This window comes from Gymnoscopelus microlampas, assembly GCF_963454915.1.
Source record: "Gymnoscopelus microlampas genome assembly, chromosome: 9".
Lineage (NCBI taxonomy): Eukaryota > Metazoa > Chordata > Actinopteri > Myctophiformes > Myctophidae > Gymnoscopelus > Gymnoscopelus microlampas.
Window position 1 is genome coordinate 18,540,042 of NC_139946.1, and position 16,691 is coordinate 18,556,732.

Below are 16,691 nucleotides of genomic sequence, written 5' to 3' on the forward strand. Positions count from 1 at the left end.
AATGCAATGAAAAGAAAAAAAATAAACAGAAAAATAAGAATACAATACAATACAATTCAAGTGCAGAAGAATGATGAAAAAATCTCAATAAAAGCCAGCGGCAAACATAAAGGTTTTTAGCTTTGTCTTAAAAGAACTGAGAGTTGTAGCAGTTTTCTGGTCGTTTCTTTCCGGATATGGGGTGCATAAAAACGGAATACTAATTTGCAACGGTTAGTTTTGACTCTGGGTTCAGAACGCAAACCTGTCCCAGACAACCTGAGATATCTGGATGGTTCATGATATACTGTAGCACAAGATCAGGAATGTACGTTCTTTGGGCCCTAAACCATTTTGAAATAAATGTATTTGACAGACAGGGAGCTAGTGTAAAGATCTAAGAACTGGAGTGATATGATCCACTTTCTTGGGATCAGTAAGGATTCAAGCAGCAGTTCTGAATCAACTGCAGTCATCTGACTAATTCTTTAGGAAGACCTGGGCAACTGAAAGTAAATATTACATTACTATTATAGTGTGTCCAGAGATGGCGTTTACGATAACGTTTTTAAGATACAAGACTTCACCACACACCTGTCCCGTCTCAGTAAGAATGAAGTAAGAATGTATTACTTTTCCTTGTTGCAATTAACTATTTATTATATTGCTCCTTCTTTTAGGTGTTCGTCAACTTTGCAAAGGAGCAGGGTGACGACGACAGACTCACAGCTGTGGTCGTCAACAACGGAACGGCGCCGCCCCGCCGTCCAGCTCCGCCCGCCCACTTAGCCCCACCCACAGCCCCACCCACAGTCCAACCACGGACGCCAATCAAGCCACCGTCTCGGTCGGGCAAGGCTCCGCAGTCTGGCGACGCAGTCTGGCGACTCAAAGAGAGTAGTACATCTGTGGAGGACGATCCCAGAGAAAGCGGATCCAACAGAGAGACAGACGCCGGCGTGGCCATGAGCGTTCTGCCCAAAGCAGAGGAGAGGGAGGCTGAAGACACGTCCACCTGGAGCGGACCCAGCGGCAGCAGCAGTGGTGGGGACGTCACACAGGAGACCACAGTTGATGAGTCCAGATGTCCTGGCCCCGGGGACAGCTGTAGCAAGGACCCCGGGGACAGCTGTAGCAAGGACTCTGGGGACAGCTGCAGCAAGGACACCGGGGACAGCAATAGTAAGGCCCCTGGGGACAGCTGCAGCAAGGACCCTGCCTCTCTCTTTATAGTGGGCAGCAACACAAAGGACAGCAAGGTGTGATGTGAGACTGGATGCAGATGACCGATGGACCATCTCCATTTTGAGGCTTCTTGCTCTGTTTTGTCGGGATGAACTCAGACATAGTATACGTAGACACCGCATTGGCCACTGGGGTCGTAGGTCAACGTCGCTGCCGTATTGGCTGGGGCAACTTGTCATAACTCCATTGCAAGAAACATACCTGAGTCATATATCAGTACCTGGAGACTGAACTTAGTTTAGTTTTTATAACTTTACTGTCTACTGTAAGGAGGATAAGGCATTTTGGTATGAACACCCACAATTTAAATTTAACCAAGTATCCTGTGTCATAACATAAAGCTACATGTCTGGAATTTGTAACAAACCAGACCGCTTGGGAGCCAAGAGTTAGAAGACTACCTTTTAGCCAAAAGGACAAGGTAGAAAGCTGGAAACGTTGACCTGTGTGTCAGGGAGGGACAGGGAGTGACAGACCACCTGTTTTAGCCGATCATAATGTGCAAGACTTAAATTTGAAAATCGGTTGAGAAAACAGAGAGTTATGATTATTTTAATTGTGGAGAGCCCCCCTGCTTCAAAACACGTACAAGGGGCATACATGCATTTAGGAGGCACGGATTGACCCTGTGTTGATGCATTGCTCCAATGAACAGCAGTGGCCAATGCTGTATCTGTGTGTAACTATGGGGTTGAACTCTGCACGATGCCAGCAGTCGCCCAATAATCAAGGCCTGTCTTCATCTCTCGAGTGAATCGGTATGAAACGGACGACGTAAAGAAATAAAAACGTATTTAATTGAGTCCGAAAATAAATATTATTTATATATTAGAAAAGAAAAAGAAAAGCAGCTCAGAGACAGTTATCACTTCTCAAGTATGGGTTTAGTGCCTTTATTAAACTCCAACGAGAAAGCTTTGTAATTGTTATCAATGAGTATGTTGCTTGCTGCCTGTCGCCCCACATTGAAAAAACTCAAGGCACTGCAAGTTGCTTTGCTTTGTAGAATGCACAAAGAAAGCAGTGCGGTGCACCCTGTGTTTTGCAGCCTGCAAAATGTGTGCTGTCTTATTGGGGCCTAAGACTCTTCAGGAACTGGTGATACGTCATCTTCCGCTGCATTAATATTTCCAGTCAACACATGCTGTAGTTATTCTCCAAGAAGGTTAAACAATGTCAAAATGAAAGGTGGGGTTCCTCAGGGCTCAATCATCGGATCTCTAAAACATCTCAGCTTTCACAAAAAGCACTTTAATGGAGAACATGCTGCATGAACTCAAAATGAAAATAGCCATAACAATAATGTAATAGAAGCTGTTTTGGCTACTGTATATGGTCGTTTAATCCAGCAAACGGTAATTTGTTGGCCTGGATTTCTGCTGGAATTAGAACGTATTAGTGAGTCCAAGACTTCAGTACCCTGTTATCCATTAGGATTTGTTTTAGCTCTGTAAATGGGTCACTTTTTTTCTTGTGATGGACCATTTTGGACCAAAACCTCTCGTATCTGCATCTGTCATTTTGATTGTTACAATCATTTCTGTAAATTACTGTATATCAGACTCATAGGCCTAGGATCCATTTTGGTCCCAACCCCAAAACACAGACTCTACAACAGGCCTTCACTAGGCCTGTGGTTCCCAAACTGGGAGTCAAACTAAATGTAATGCCTCATCTACTACACTTCCAAGTGCTTGTCAGGGTGGGGGGGTCCCCAGTTCAAATATGATTATTTTGGGGGGTCGCAGCCTGAAAAGTTTGGGAACTCTTGCACTAGGCCATAATTTGTTTTGTATTCATTTTCATTTGTTTTTATTTAGGCTTAATATTTAATTGTTTGTGAACAAAACATTTAACTATGTAGCAGAATGTATTTCGAAAGCACTGTGATGCACTCCAAAATAGTGGATATATTGTTACATTAGTAATGGTGGCCATGAGTTGACAATACTCTCAGAGAGTGTCATTCCACAAATGCTAAACCAAACATTTGAGAAAATATATAATTTATTTATGGGTCAATATGTAAATGCTGATCTTTGAATCTGGATGTTAATATATAAAGTTTATTGTTTTTATCTTCAAATATGGGAGTATTTTGAGGGTAAAGTTCTTATTCAAGTTCAACAGAATATACTATAATATAATACTGAATGGTCTCATAGTGTATATGCTTGAATGTATTGTACCTACTTGAATATGAATGTTTGTCTATGAACAATATGCATACGTGTGTGTGTGTGTGTGTGTGTGTGTGTGTGTGTGTGTGTGTGTGTGTGTGTGTGTGTGTGTGTGTGTGTGTGTGTGTGTGTGTGTGTGTGTGTGTGTGTGTGTGTGTGTGTGTGTGTGTGTGTGTGTGTGTGCGTGCGTGCGTGCGTGCGTGCGTGCGTGCGCGCGCGTGCGTGCGTGCGTGACAATACTGTATAGTAAATTGTTTAAAATAGAAAACAGATAATTTACAGAAAAAAGTGTATTTTTCAGTTTTTGAATGTTCTTTGCTCCAGAAGTGAATAAAAACTTTTTCTGTGGAAAAGGTAGTGGTGGGATTGGATCTACTGTATGCTTTAGGTCAGTGATTCTCAAAGTGGGGTCCGGGGACCTCCAGGGGTCATTGGGGGGGTTCCAGGGGGTCCCCAGCAAAAGTAGTTAATACAGCATGACAATCATTTTAACCACTTTATCCATTTACTTATGTTGGCTATTCAAAAATAGCAGCTATCGCAACATCTGCTATTTTAGAACGATTTTGAAAAATAGCAAATCATTTTTGTATAATTTTGAATCTTTTTTTTTTTTTTTACATAAATCTTCTCTTCTGGGGGTCCCTGGCACAAAGCCTTTTCAGATGGGGGTCCGCGGCCAAATATATATCAATTTGGGGGTCCTTGGCACGAAAAAGTTTGAAAACCACCGCTTTAGGTACACGTGGTTCTGGAAGCTGAAGTCTTAACTACTCCACCATGCATGTCCAGATGATGAGTTGAGTCCAGGAGGTTCTTCTTGGTCAGAGAGAGGATGACTGCTGGTTTGGAACCTTTACAGATCGGAGGAAAGTCTCTCAGTCTGGCGCCTTCTACTGGAATAGCAGGTACACTGCGTCCCTTGTCTGGCACAGGCATCCCATCTTCTCTGTTACATTTGAAAGACAATGAATAAAGTCTTTATTTCATTAAAGACAATGGCATGAATATGTATAGTTAAAACGTCTTGATTTAAAGCCAGTATACTGTGTAATATTTTCAACTAATTTATTCTTTATATAATCTTTCACTGTTATATTTTTCACATTAACCTTTCCACATAAATGTGTTTTTTGAGAACTTCTTTAAAGGATCCCCAAATATGCCTTAATACATTATAATTGTCCTCCATAACTAAAATGTAAAATGAAAAACATTTAAAATATTGATATGATGCCCATATTAACCTTAGGAAGTATTCAGTTGGTTGAACGATAATACCAAAACATCATGATTGTACATATTGTGTATTGTGCTAATTGTTTAGGACAAGGGTTCCCAAACCTTTCAGTGCCGCGACCCCCCAAAATAATCATATTTGAACTGGGGACCCCCCACCCTGACAAGCACTTGGTATTGTAGGCATTATTTAGTTTGACTCGGTTCCATACATATTGTGAAAATAGCCAAACTACAAGCTCACACGCCTCGCCCTTTTTTTTTCTTTTTGCACATATTAAAAAAATGTGCAGTGTTATGACCCTAGGGTCATATCATACAGTATGTAGTCCCTTGTGTGTTGTCGTCACTGTGCAATGTGCATGTTTCTCCCCAGCTGGTGTGAGTGGTGTCTGAGTGTGAGTGGCTAACTTTTAGGTGGAACCACACTGGTGATTGGCTCCTGTGATGGGCTCAACTGTATAGCTGGCTGTCACCAGCATTCTGATGTCATCCTCCTAGCCAGCCTCCAAACACCAAAACTATTCAGTGTTTTTTTCTTTTCTTTTTTCTTGCTTTAATCCCTGAAATTGAGAGTGAACAGTGATGTCTTACTGTGCTCTGCGGTGGGTCTGACGCAGGTCTTTCCTCTGTGTCAGACATGTTAGAGTCCTAGGTTTGTGCATAGGGTCTCCAGGACGATGAGCCCACCACCTCTCCCGTCTGCCCACTCGCCGGGTCACTCTCTGCAGAAGGGCGTCCAGGCTGGACAGAGAGATGTCAGGCAGAAGAAATTCAGGAGACCTCTAGAGAGACACGATGAGAGGGTTTGGTCAAATGTTCAAGTGGCATTTAATCTGAAAACAGTCAATTTATTATGCACAGAATCTCAAGCATGATGAAACTTTTACACATTTTAAAAGGTTTTCAAAATGTTTTTTTAGCAATGTACTTACTAATAGGCAACATACAGTACTAGTAAGCTACTCTTTTACTACTCTTACACCTCAAGTAAAATGATAATATGTTCGCCCCAGAATAGAGACGCTATAGACTTCAAGTGGTTAAAAGCAATTTATACAAACATATTTAACCCTTACACATTTGGAGTAGAATGATCTGTCAGGGGGGCTAATCTCGTGCACCAGTCCACTGGTGAATGGTGATCTGTCCACGCAGTGCTTGGTCCTCAGTCTGGACGGATCAACAGTCACAGCATCTGGGTCAGACCCAACCACGGGCAACAATAGTATGGGAGGCAGAGGTGTTGTATTGGATGCTGAGGCTCCTACGACAAACTGCATAGGGGCTGGTTTAGTTGGACACACAGGTGGCAGTTTCAGAAGCTCTGCAGAATTTGCTGACACATCCAGGCCCGTGTGAGCTGCTTCACCTTCAGTGTCTGTGGACTGAGCTTCTTCAGAGACGCTGCTGCTACTCCGTTCATCTGAGCCGCTCATGATCTCTGGTGATTTTTCCTCATCTGGACCGTCAACATCCTCTTCCTCTACCACATCCTCTCCCTCTCCCAGAGGCTCTATGGCGGAGGCCAGGACAGGCATTAGATTGACACAGATCCTCATCACCTTCCCTGATCTCTCGCATGTGTTGTTTATCGTGCATGTCGTTGTTGTTGTTGTTGTTGTTGTTTTTCTGTCTGATTTGGTAATGTTACATTTCTCCTTTGGCTTAATGGATTTTATCCAGTGAAAATACTTAATGCCATCGTCATCTGAGGATGGGAGTCTGGTGCTGCAGGCTCCGGTTCTTAGAGTCTTCCTGTGGGTTTGTCCAGCCTCCCGATCCAGTGGCTGCAGCGTCGTTGATAGTCTCTGAAGTTGCCCAAACATCTCTCAAAAACGTACATGCTGCAGGTCTATTTGAAGAATAGAATTAACATAAAAAGAAAAACACATTTCTTGCTCAACAGTGTAGAGCTGCATGTTCTTCCTGCTTGTTCCTGGGGCTACTGAGAACAATTATAGTATTTGTCTGCTTGCCTGTTGGAGGGGGGGGGGGTAAGGCCTATTAAACTGTGTTGTAGCAACAGACTGCTACAACAGTTTTATGATGCTGAAGATATATGTATGCCTTCTGCTGTTGCACATTTGACACTGCTGCTAAACAGTGGTGTAAAGTAACTAACTACATTTACTCAAGTCCTGTCCTTCAGTACTATTTCGAGGTATTTTTTACTTGAGAATTTCCCATTTTCAATACTTTTACTTCTACTTCACTACATCTCAGAGGCAAATATTGTACTTTTACTCCACTACAATTATTAAGTTGCTAGTTATTTGTAGATTTTATTTATTATTAGGAAACCACTTCAGACTATTATATTCTTTGGCAATTTGAAAATAGATGATCACACAACGTGCCACTTAGCGACGCGTTGTGAGCTTGTAGATCTGCTATTTTCAAAGGATTTTTACATTTGATAACTTGTGAAATGGGACCTTCTGCATAATGAGTACTTTTACTTTTGGTACTTTAAGTATATTTTGATGCCAATACTTTTGTACTTTTACTCAAGTAAATTTTGAATACCGGATTTGTACTTGCAATTGCAAACATACAATTTCTACAACAGGTTATTGGTATTGATACTTTTACTTAAGTAAAACATGTGAGTACTTCTGCCATCACTGCTGCTAAAGATGTCATACTGTACCTGACAAAAAAACATATTTTCAGGTCAGTATACCAATTCCATCCAATCAGATGGACAATTTGGAACTCAAACACTACAACGTTGAAGCTGGTAAATGAAGCTCTTTCCTGACTGTAATAATAATTAATAATGTTCTTTTTTAACCAAAAGGATATACCTATTTACAGCACCTTTAACTTAAAATTGTTTCTATAACTTTTTTTTTTTTACTTCATTACATCAGTATTATTAGTAACTACTTAATTATTATTATTATTATTATTATTGTTATTATCATCATCTTGTTGTTTAATAGGCTATATTGTATTGTTGTGTTGGCACGGTCTCTAATATTTAGCCCATAAGAAACTACACTTTAGAAACAAGCCCAAAAAGCGCAACCACCAATATTTACAATCAACTTTACAGAAAAAGAAGCCCAAAGTCACTTATGAATAAGGGGACATGGCAACACTGCCGAGGCCCCCTAGCTGTGACGTCACAGGGCGGAGACTTTCTATATTTTTTTCAGTTATTATTATTTGGTTAAAATCTTGATCCCATACTCGGGAGCGGGAGGGACATTTAAGGCAGCTGTTATTGGCTATTTGGTTGTCAGGGAGACGATCATCCAAATGTGCTGTAGACCTTTACGGGCTACGGTTGCCCTGACAACAGTCGTCCTCCCGGGCAATGTGATCTAGACTCAACCCTTTTTGTTTGCTTTAAAGCACAGTGCTGAATCTGACCTGCAAAACAACATTACCTTTCCTTCATATTACAATAGTTTGTAAATCATTGTTTACATGTTTTGAATAGACCAAATATTGCGTTGACTCGGCTTGTTGCTTGCGCTGTAAAAGATGGTTGTTCTGACTAATAACAGCAACGAAGAACAGGATATTAATATGTGAGTGGAAATAACAAGTCCTGTGGCCAGCTAGCCTTTAGCCTTTAGCATGTACCTTTAAACTTCCTGCTAGTGTTGTTGACAGACTGGGTTTGTTATTAAGTGCTAAGATACTGATTAAGATTAATACTTGATCAAGTGCATATTATTGCTGTAGCTTTGGATTGCCCTTGATAGTCGGTTTAGCTGCCAGTGAGCTAATTTAAATGGGCTTTAATGGTTGGAGTGGTTTACAGCTAACCTGATAGCCTGCATAGCAATGACTGTTTTGGCATGATCACATTATGACTGCAGAATGTTTTGCAGCTTTGCAACCCATCTGTTTATACATAGATTATAATGTGTGATAGCTTCACTTGAATATCTATGCATATTAAGTTGCAGAAATATGTGATCTTGCAGTAGTGAAGTGGATATTTAATCTAGGAAATTGGCATTGCAAGAGACACGAGCTGTTTATAGCCTTTATAGAATAACATATATTGATTGCATTGAGGAGCTTGTCAAAAAAAGAAAAAGACAAAAAGCTGACTTTGCAAAATGTTTTTTTTTTTTGCATGTTAAATGTAAACAGTTATGTTGTTACCAGCCAGTAGGAAGAGGGCTAAATATGGCATGAGCAGACCCAGCTCAGTAGCCAATCACACTGCAGGGATTCCACTTGGGGCGGGGCTTCTATGTAAAGCCCACTGACCCACTTTAACATGGACACACATGCAGTATGCATGTTCCATCCTGTTACAAACCACTGCTGAAAAGTAATTAAGTACATTTACTCAAGTACTGTGCTAAAGTACAATTGTGAGGTATTTACTCATTTCATATATATATATATATATATATATATATATATATATATATATATATATATATATATATATATATATGTATATATATATATATATGTATATATACACTGATGTACACTGCATCTCAGAGGCAAATATACTTTTTACTCCACTTGAAGCAGTTAAAGGTAGGGTAAGTGATATTTTTTGGTTAAAACAAAAAGTATTTTGTTAAATGGTTAAAGCACTATATTGTGATAGTAATCATTGCTATAGAGTGTTTGTTCAGTAACAGGAGTCTCCCCGTCTCTCCAGCTCTTTAATAAACACAAAATACATTTTCCGGTATGTGTCAAAATCTCAGCCAATCAGGAGAAAGTACCAATTTTTAAGCTTCATTTTTATAGTGTTCCAGTTCCAATTTTGCATGCTCATTTCTAGTGTCATCACTGACAATTTCACTTGTTTAATCTATATCCTGATTGAGTTCTCTATCCTGATTGGATAAAATTGGAAATGAAACTGAAACAAAATGCATTTTCTGTATATGTATATCTGTATTTATAAAGAACTGGAGAGACAAGGAGACTCTTTTTACTGAACAAACACTCTATAGCAATGAGTACTATCAGAATATAGAGCTATTTAACACTTATTTTAACCAAAGAAAATCACTTACCGTACCTTTAACAACTTTCAAAAATAGAAGATCTACAAACAAACTCATTGTGTTGCATTGCAGCGCGAAGTATGAATTAGGGCATAAGTCATTTAGAGAAGCCATGCTTTTGACTGAAAGGTTATTCGTTGAAATTGTCCATAATGTGGGTGGGAGGCAGTCTCCCCTCTTTCTGTGTAATGATGATGGTCATGGTAATGGGAAAGTGGTGGACAGTACAAAGCACATTTAGTAGAGTACTGTATTTAAGTACATTTAGAGTACTGTACTTATAAAGTAGCCTACATTTTTTGAGTATCTGTACTTGAGTATTTGTATGTTTGGATACTTATGGCTTTCACTCCACTGCAGTTCAAAGACAAATATTATTTCTGGGAGGGGTTTTGTACTTTTAAATACTTTCAAAGGCGCATACTCCTCCTGTACTTTAACACAAGTATTAAGTTGACTGAGCAACTTGTACTTGAGTAATGTTTGACCAGGAGTATCTTTGAGTTCCGGGGGTTGAGTGCTTTGTCCAGCACTCACTGGTAATAATGAAGCTGTTGTTTTTGCTGTGCAGCCTGATAGAGGAGCGTAAGTGCTCGTCTCTGCCCTGCTCTCCGGCCAAGCGAGTGTCTCCAGCCAAGAGGAAGCAGTTCTTCATCAACCAGGCCATCCGCAACTCTGACCTCACTCCCAGAGCCAAGGGCAAGAAGAGTCAACGCCGTCTGGAGAACAGTAAGATGTCCTTTCTTCTTTTTTTTCTCCACAAATCAATGTGAAAATAAATCGGAGATATATTTTTGTTATAATCAACTAAATCGATTAGTCTGATTAACCACTTCAACCCTATTTTATTCTTCGTTGTGCAAAAAAAATGATCCAAGCTATGAGCTGTGGGCTTTAAGATTGGCTATTTTGCGCTATTTTTTAAAATATATTATTTTATTAAATAAACTGAAAATTTCATTTCAGTGTGACCTTCCTGCTTATCTTTATTACCATCACACAGAAACAGTAATGCAAAACAACAACAAAAAGTAAACAAACAAGCAATAACCTTGAATTGATTCTGCATTGATAGCATTTTGTCAGCTGGAGGACTAAATGTGTGTTTGTCCTTGAACAGCGCGTTTCCTTGCCAACCTGTTGGAGAGAGATGAGTGTTCCACCAGAGAGGAGTTGGAGATGTGCAGCAGCAACCCCGCTCTGCCCACCATCTTCACCGAGGCCTGTTCCAATGAGAGCTACGCTGAGGCACGACAACACTTCTACCACCTCAATGTTTATACCAGGGGTCTTCAACGGGGGGTCCGGGACCCCTAGGGGGTCCTCAGAGTTATTACAGGGGGGCCGCCAAATCTTTGTGTGATTGTGATAGGATTCTATTTTTAACCACTTGAACCCTAGCATCCCTATTCTGAGGGGAACATTAGGGAAAATAGCAGGTGAGCTTGTAGATCGCCTATTTTCAGCAAAGATGGGTTTTTTGGGGGGGTTTAAGTGGTTAACTGTTAACAAGTCTATGAAATCTATGAAAAAGTTTAATCTGCAACACAATTTCATACAAGATGTAGTGGGTGGGGGGGTCCCTGCTTCATCTCTCTTTCAGCTAAGGGGTCCTTGGCCTGAAACCATCTTTAACCACACAAGGCCTATTTTATACTTTCAAAACTTTTTAAGGATAGAGAAAATTGCTGTGAGGTTTGAAAAGCTTTTGATTTTTTTTTAAATGTTACTTATAATGACATGACAGGGACACCAAGTTGAAAGTGGTTAAAGGCTGCAGATTATAAAATCACAGTTTCCTGTTTTTAGCTAACGGGAGCTCACTAATAATAGGATTATTGAAATGGGGTGGAAATCACCCTTTTCAAGGCACCTGACCTTTGACCCCCTGCCCTTGCAGCTGTGGAACGACTTCATGAACCGTTCAGGAGAGGAGCAGGAGAAGCTGCTGGCTCTGCTGGAGGAGGCCGCCAAGAGGAAGAACACCGTGGACAAGGAGCCCATGGCTGGTGAGAAAACACACACACACACACACACACACACACACACACACACACACACACACACACACACACACACACACACACACACACACACACACACACACACACACACACACACACACACACACACACACACACACACACACACACTACATTATAGTCATTTAGCAGACGCTTTTATCCAAAGCGACTCACAATAAGTGCATTCAACATAGGTAGGGAACAATACTACTAATCACCAGAAGTCTGAAGTGCATTCTCTGCTAAAACAAGCAACCAAGAGTATACCTAGCGCTAAGGTAAAAGTGCAATATATCAGCTACCTACTTTCTTAAACAGATGAGACAAAATAGCAAAATCAAATGAGCAAGAGCTAAAACAAATAAGTGTATCGACTAAACAAGATCCAATAAAACAATAAAACAAGAGTTTGTACAACTAGTTAACAACAAGTAGGCCAGGCAAAGAGGAAGGGTAGTGTTTCCTTAAGAGGTGGGTTTTCAGCCTGCGGCGAAAGATGGGCAGTGACCACACACACGCACACGCACACGCACGCACACACACACACACACACACACACACACACACACACACACACACACACACACACACACACACACACACACACACACACACACACACACACACACACACACACACACACACACACACACACACACACACACACACACACACACACACACACTTCGCTGTCAGTATCATTTCTCCACACACACACACACACAACAGACCCAGCTTCAACTCAATATAGAAGATATCCTTGTTAAAGTCCTGTCTGCTAAATTATTATAACAATGATAATAATAATGAAAAAACACATGACATAAAATCAGGAGCAGTTTGGGGTTCAGTGTCTTGCTCAAGGACACTTTGACACTAATCCAGTGGGAGCCAACGATCGAATTCAATGTTTGAAGATCAGTTGACTCTTCTTCTCCACAGTCAATCCCACCTTCAGCGCCCAGGACTGCTTCCAGAGGATCGATCGCAGGCTGCGGGCGACACTCAAACGCAAACAGATCCCCATGGTGAGTATCAGCTCACACTGTTAAGAGACTGAACATGGCCGTCCCTTTCCCTTAGTGTGACTGACGGCCTTGTCTCCTCTGTTCCTCCCAGGGGACTCTGGAGGTGCTGGAGGGAGACCTGCTGAGCTTCTTCATTGCTCAGCCTCGCTCTGTTTACACCACCAACCTCGGCAGCAGGTAAGTTACTCTCCTAACATGAAACTTGTGCTGTTCTGATGGTTTAGCAGTAGGTGAGAGTGAATCCAGACGTGAGCCTATTGTATTTATTTATTTATTATTTGCACATTTAACTCATTGAGTGCCATTAACGTATTTTAGCGCAATGGTGTTGAGTGCCATTAACGTGTTTCACGTGTTTTTGTGTTTTTTTTAACCCAAGATATCATCATCTGAAGATTTGCAGCTCCATCCACTCCTTGTTTAACTTATAACTTAAAAAGGCTGTATCTCACTTCCTAAGCACTTTTTTTTTACTTTGAAAAAATAAAAAAATAAAAATTGTGATTCATGTGATGTTGTCTGTGTTTGTCCATCAGCTTTGAGAGACTGCTGCTCCATGGCATCTGCCAGTACATGGACCTGGTTTCAGCAAGTTAGTATCTGTACATTTCACATATTTTGAGAATATATTGAATGTATTGAATATTTTATATATCTATAATAGTAAATGTATGACAAATATCCTACTTGCATGGCTATTGGTTCAACACTTTTCAACCATGCGTTAATTTTCATCCAAATAGGCAAAGAACTGTTTCAAAAATAGAAAAAGCAGCAGATCTACAAGCTCACTCACAATGCATTCAAATATTTTCAGTCAGAATTTGTTTTAAAATTGCAAAAATAGCCGAGCTTCTCGATTGACTGTTTTGGCTATTTGTGTGCGACGCCATCGTGCTACAAAGTATAAAATAGATCATAAAGTATAAGCATACATGGTGTAACGTGCAGCGTGACGTGCAGTAACGTTGGTTGGTGTTGTGCCCGTCAGGCTCCGACTGTAAGGGCGCCCGGCAGACTGAGGTCCTGAACAAACAGGACGAGTTCCTCCCACCCAATCCCCTGCTGTCTGTCTACCTGGAACACATGAGCTGAGAGCAGGACGTCGCCATTCCACTCCCATCCCTACATCCTCCATCCCCCTTCCGTCTTCTCCCTCTGCTTTTCTGACAGGTACAGACAGGTGAAATACAGCTTCAGTACAGGTCGTGTGTCCTCTCTTACATTCTGTGTAGTCTGTAATCCCCATCACCCCTTTGGCCCTGTCAATGTGCCAACTGGAATCTCTTAAAACACTTCTTGGGTCATTTGCACGATTAGTTGTTTCATGCATGGACTTACAGGGCTCCCTGTGCAACATTACGTTACAGAAAATATTAGAATAATGAAACAACTACAGTACGTGTTTGATCAAATGATATCTAAATATTGAATCAAGCAACTTAAATGTGTCTGCGGTGCACACAATGGAGGCAGAGTAGACATGCAAATGACCCCAAAAGTGTCTTAAAGTGAAATTTCTCTGTTAAGTGGGCTTTCTTTTATTGTGAAAATAATGCCATTGCAATGCGTTATAGGTGCTAAGATAAAGGTGAGACGGGATGAATTGGAACTAGTCCACTGCAGACCTAGTGTATGTACACACATAGTGTTTTTTTTTTGGTTTCTTGCCTTTTTTCCATTCAAACACTATTGTGTCTGCAAAGTGCACAGAAAGTGTAAGCGCTTCCGAAACTTGAAAATATTAAAAGAAAGTAAAAGTGCTAAAGATAATGAAATGAATGTATGCATTCTATTCACTCAAAAAGCACTGTTTTCCCTGCAAACAACAAAGCACAATGTGTGTGTATATATACTTTTAAATCAGTAGGATTTGTATAAAGTTACATTGTTGTGACATAAATACATCAAATCAAAGGTCACAAGGTCATTCACATTTGGCCAGTTAATGTCTGTCTTTTATTAAGGATATAACATAATATGGTTCTTCATATGCTTAATAATATAACATGTTTGATCATTTGCTCACTGTGCAGACATGAGGTTTTTTCTTGAGGATTATTTTGTGGGAATAGTTGATCTTTTTCTCTGCATACAGATTGTCTCATCTAGCTTTCTTTGATATGGTCTTTATAGACTCAACTCAACATTACTTAACTCTCAATTAGTGTACTGTAATTATAGATGTGTTGTTACCCTGACTAAGTCTTTCATTGGGAAAATCTACTAATAATTCAGATATGAACAGAATACATGTAATGTTTCAAACTGCGGAAAAGTCAAACATCAGTAATGAATTTAGACGTACAGCCCCAAAAAACTGTTCCAACAAGTTCAAACTTGAAAGCACTTTTCCAGTTAACATAAACAACCCCCCAGACAAGCACTTATGCCTTTTAAATCCATATGGCAACTTTCTACATATTTATAAATGTATATTTATGCATTTGTACTGTCTAGCTTTTGTGAAACGCTTATTCAGGTTATGTAAAAATCTCATCTTCATCATTTCTTTTGTACTGTCGACTACGGTCTGATGAAACTTGACCTGCCAGTGCTTTTTTAAATTAACTTAAAAATGTAATTTTTTTGTCAACAACCAAAGTTTGCGTGCGTGCGCACGTGTCACTGTGCATGCGTGTGAGTGTGGGTTTCTCAGGCTTTTAGCGTCTCACTCTGAATGTCATTTTGTAACTTCACATGGTGGCATTCTTTTCTTTGTAATGTATGCATTCTTGAAAGACAAAAGTTGCTGACAATATCTCTGCCTGCCATGTTTACCCGTCTGACAAATACATTTAGCTGTAAATACAGGGCTTATAATGATGGATGTATGTGTGCTAATGTTAAAGCTTTATTATATCCTTTAGAAGATGGATGTCAATTACAATATGCTTTTTTAATCATATAAACCCTAGCCTCCCTATTCTGGGTTCGAACATTCGGCGAAAATAGCCGATCTACAAGCTCGGCAAAGAGATTTGTTGTAGAGGGAAATATTAGCGGACCTAGTATTGAGCCCTGGGGAGGGGGGGAACCCCGATCCACTGAGTATATTGGGTTTAAGTGGTTAAAACATGTGAGCGTACATCACCACCTATTTATATCGCACAATAACAAGTACAGAGGTACAGTAATGTTGCCTCATATTTATATGACAACGATGTGACACTGTGTTGTGTTTTGCTTTCTTATGAGTGCCGAAGAACATGTCTGAAACAACACTTTTAATAAATGTCCATTTAACGCCTCAGTGACCTCATCTTTATAGTTTGATACATGAACAACCACACGTCTTATTTATAATGTCTTTCTTTATAATTGAACAACCAGCCTATAGACCTTTTGTTTTTCAACTTTCTGATCTAAATCCATGGCAGTGAACAACGCACTTGAGTTTGGGCACAAGGTTGTCTACTGCTGGCTAGGATGACCCTTCAATCCGATGCCATGCGAGAGTGCGGTCTAGCCAACAACAACTTGGGACTCCTGAATCGCTGCCCTCCACACTCTCCAATCTAGCATCAGGGTTGTTAGCTAAGCTGTCGCGCTGAATGCATTCGTAGGTGGTGCGCTTCTTGCTTTTTCTGGCTTTGCCCTGTGTTGGCTCCCATAGCCTTCAATCCACATGGTAGGCTAGATATATTTGCTGTCGAAGTGCCCTTGAGCAAGACATTGATCATGTACGTACTCGTTGATTTGAAGTCATTCTGGTCTAAAATGAGAAAAAAAACAGGCCAACTGTTTGAAAAACACAAGGTTGTGCATGTGTGCGTGCATACGTGCATTTGTGTGTGCACATATGCATGCATCTGTGTGGGGGGGTCTCAGCTTTTCTCTGATGTAAGAAGGGGGGCTCACAGTCAAACGGTTAGGAACCACTGTCGTTTGTGAGAGTCTGTCTGTCTTCATGGTTATAGAATATTCTATTACCAAAATGTCTTCATGTGTTCATTCCTCATCAGAGCCACATACATTTGTCAAGTCAAACATGGA

The 16,691-nt window shown here is 40.4% G+C and overlaps 2 protein-coding genes across 3 annotated transcripts in view; both read left to right on the forward strand.

Annotated features, from left to right (window-relative positions):
* The window catches only part of abca7 (ATP-binding cassette, sub-family A (ABC1), member 7), a 49,890-nt gene extending 46,395 nt beyond the window's left edge, over window positions 1–3,495 (forward strand). For both annotated transcript variants that reach the window (XM_084067323.1, XM_084067324.1), the window contains one exon: window positions 660–3,495. In XM_084067323.1, coding sequence (XP_083923449.1) covers window positions 660–1,244 — 585 coding nt within the window. In that variant the 3' untranslated portion in view covers window positions 1,245–3,495. The remainder of the gene's footprint in view (window positions 1–659) is intronic.
* Window positions 3,496–7,993: 4,498 nt separating this feature from the next.
* On the forward strand, window positions 7,994–15,944 carry r3hdm4 (R3H domain containing 4). The gene is made up of 8 exons (XM_084067166.1): window positions 7,994–8,185; window positions 10,215–10,372; window positions 10,764–10,891; window positions 11,544–11,652; window positions 12,610–12,695; window positions 12,787–12,872; window positions 13,232–13,287; window positions 13,687–15,944. Exons 1-8 carry the CDS (start codon window positions 8,139–8,141, stop codon window positions 13,788–13,790), a joined length of 774 nt encoding a protein of 257 aa, XP_083923292.1. The 5' UTR covers window positions 7,994–8,138; the 3' UTR covers window positions 13,791–15,944.
* Window positions 15,945–16,691: the final 747 nt, after the last annotated feature.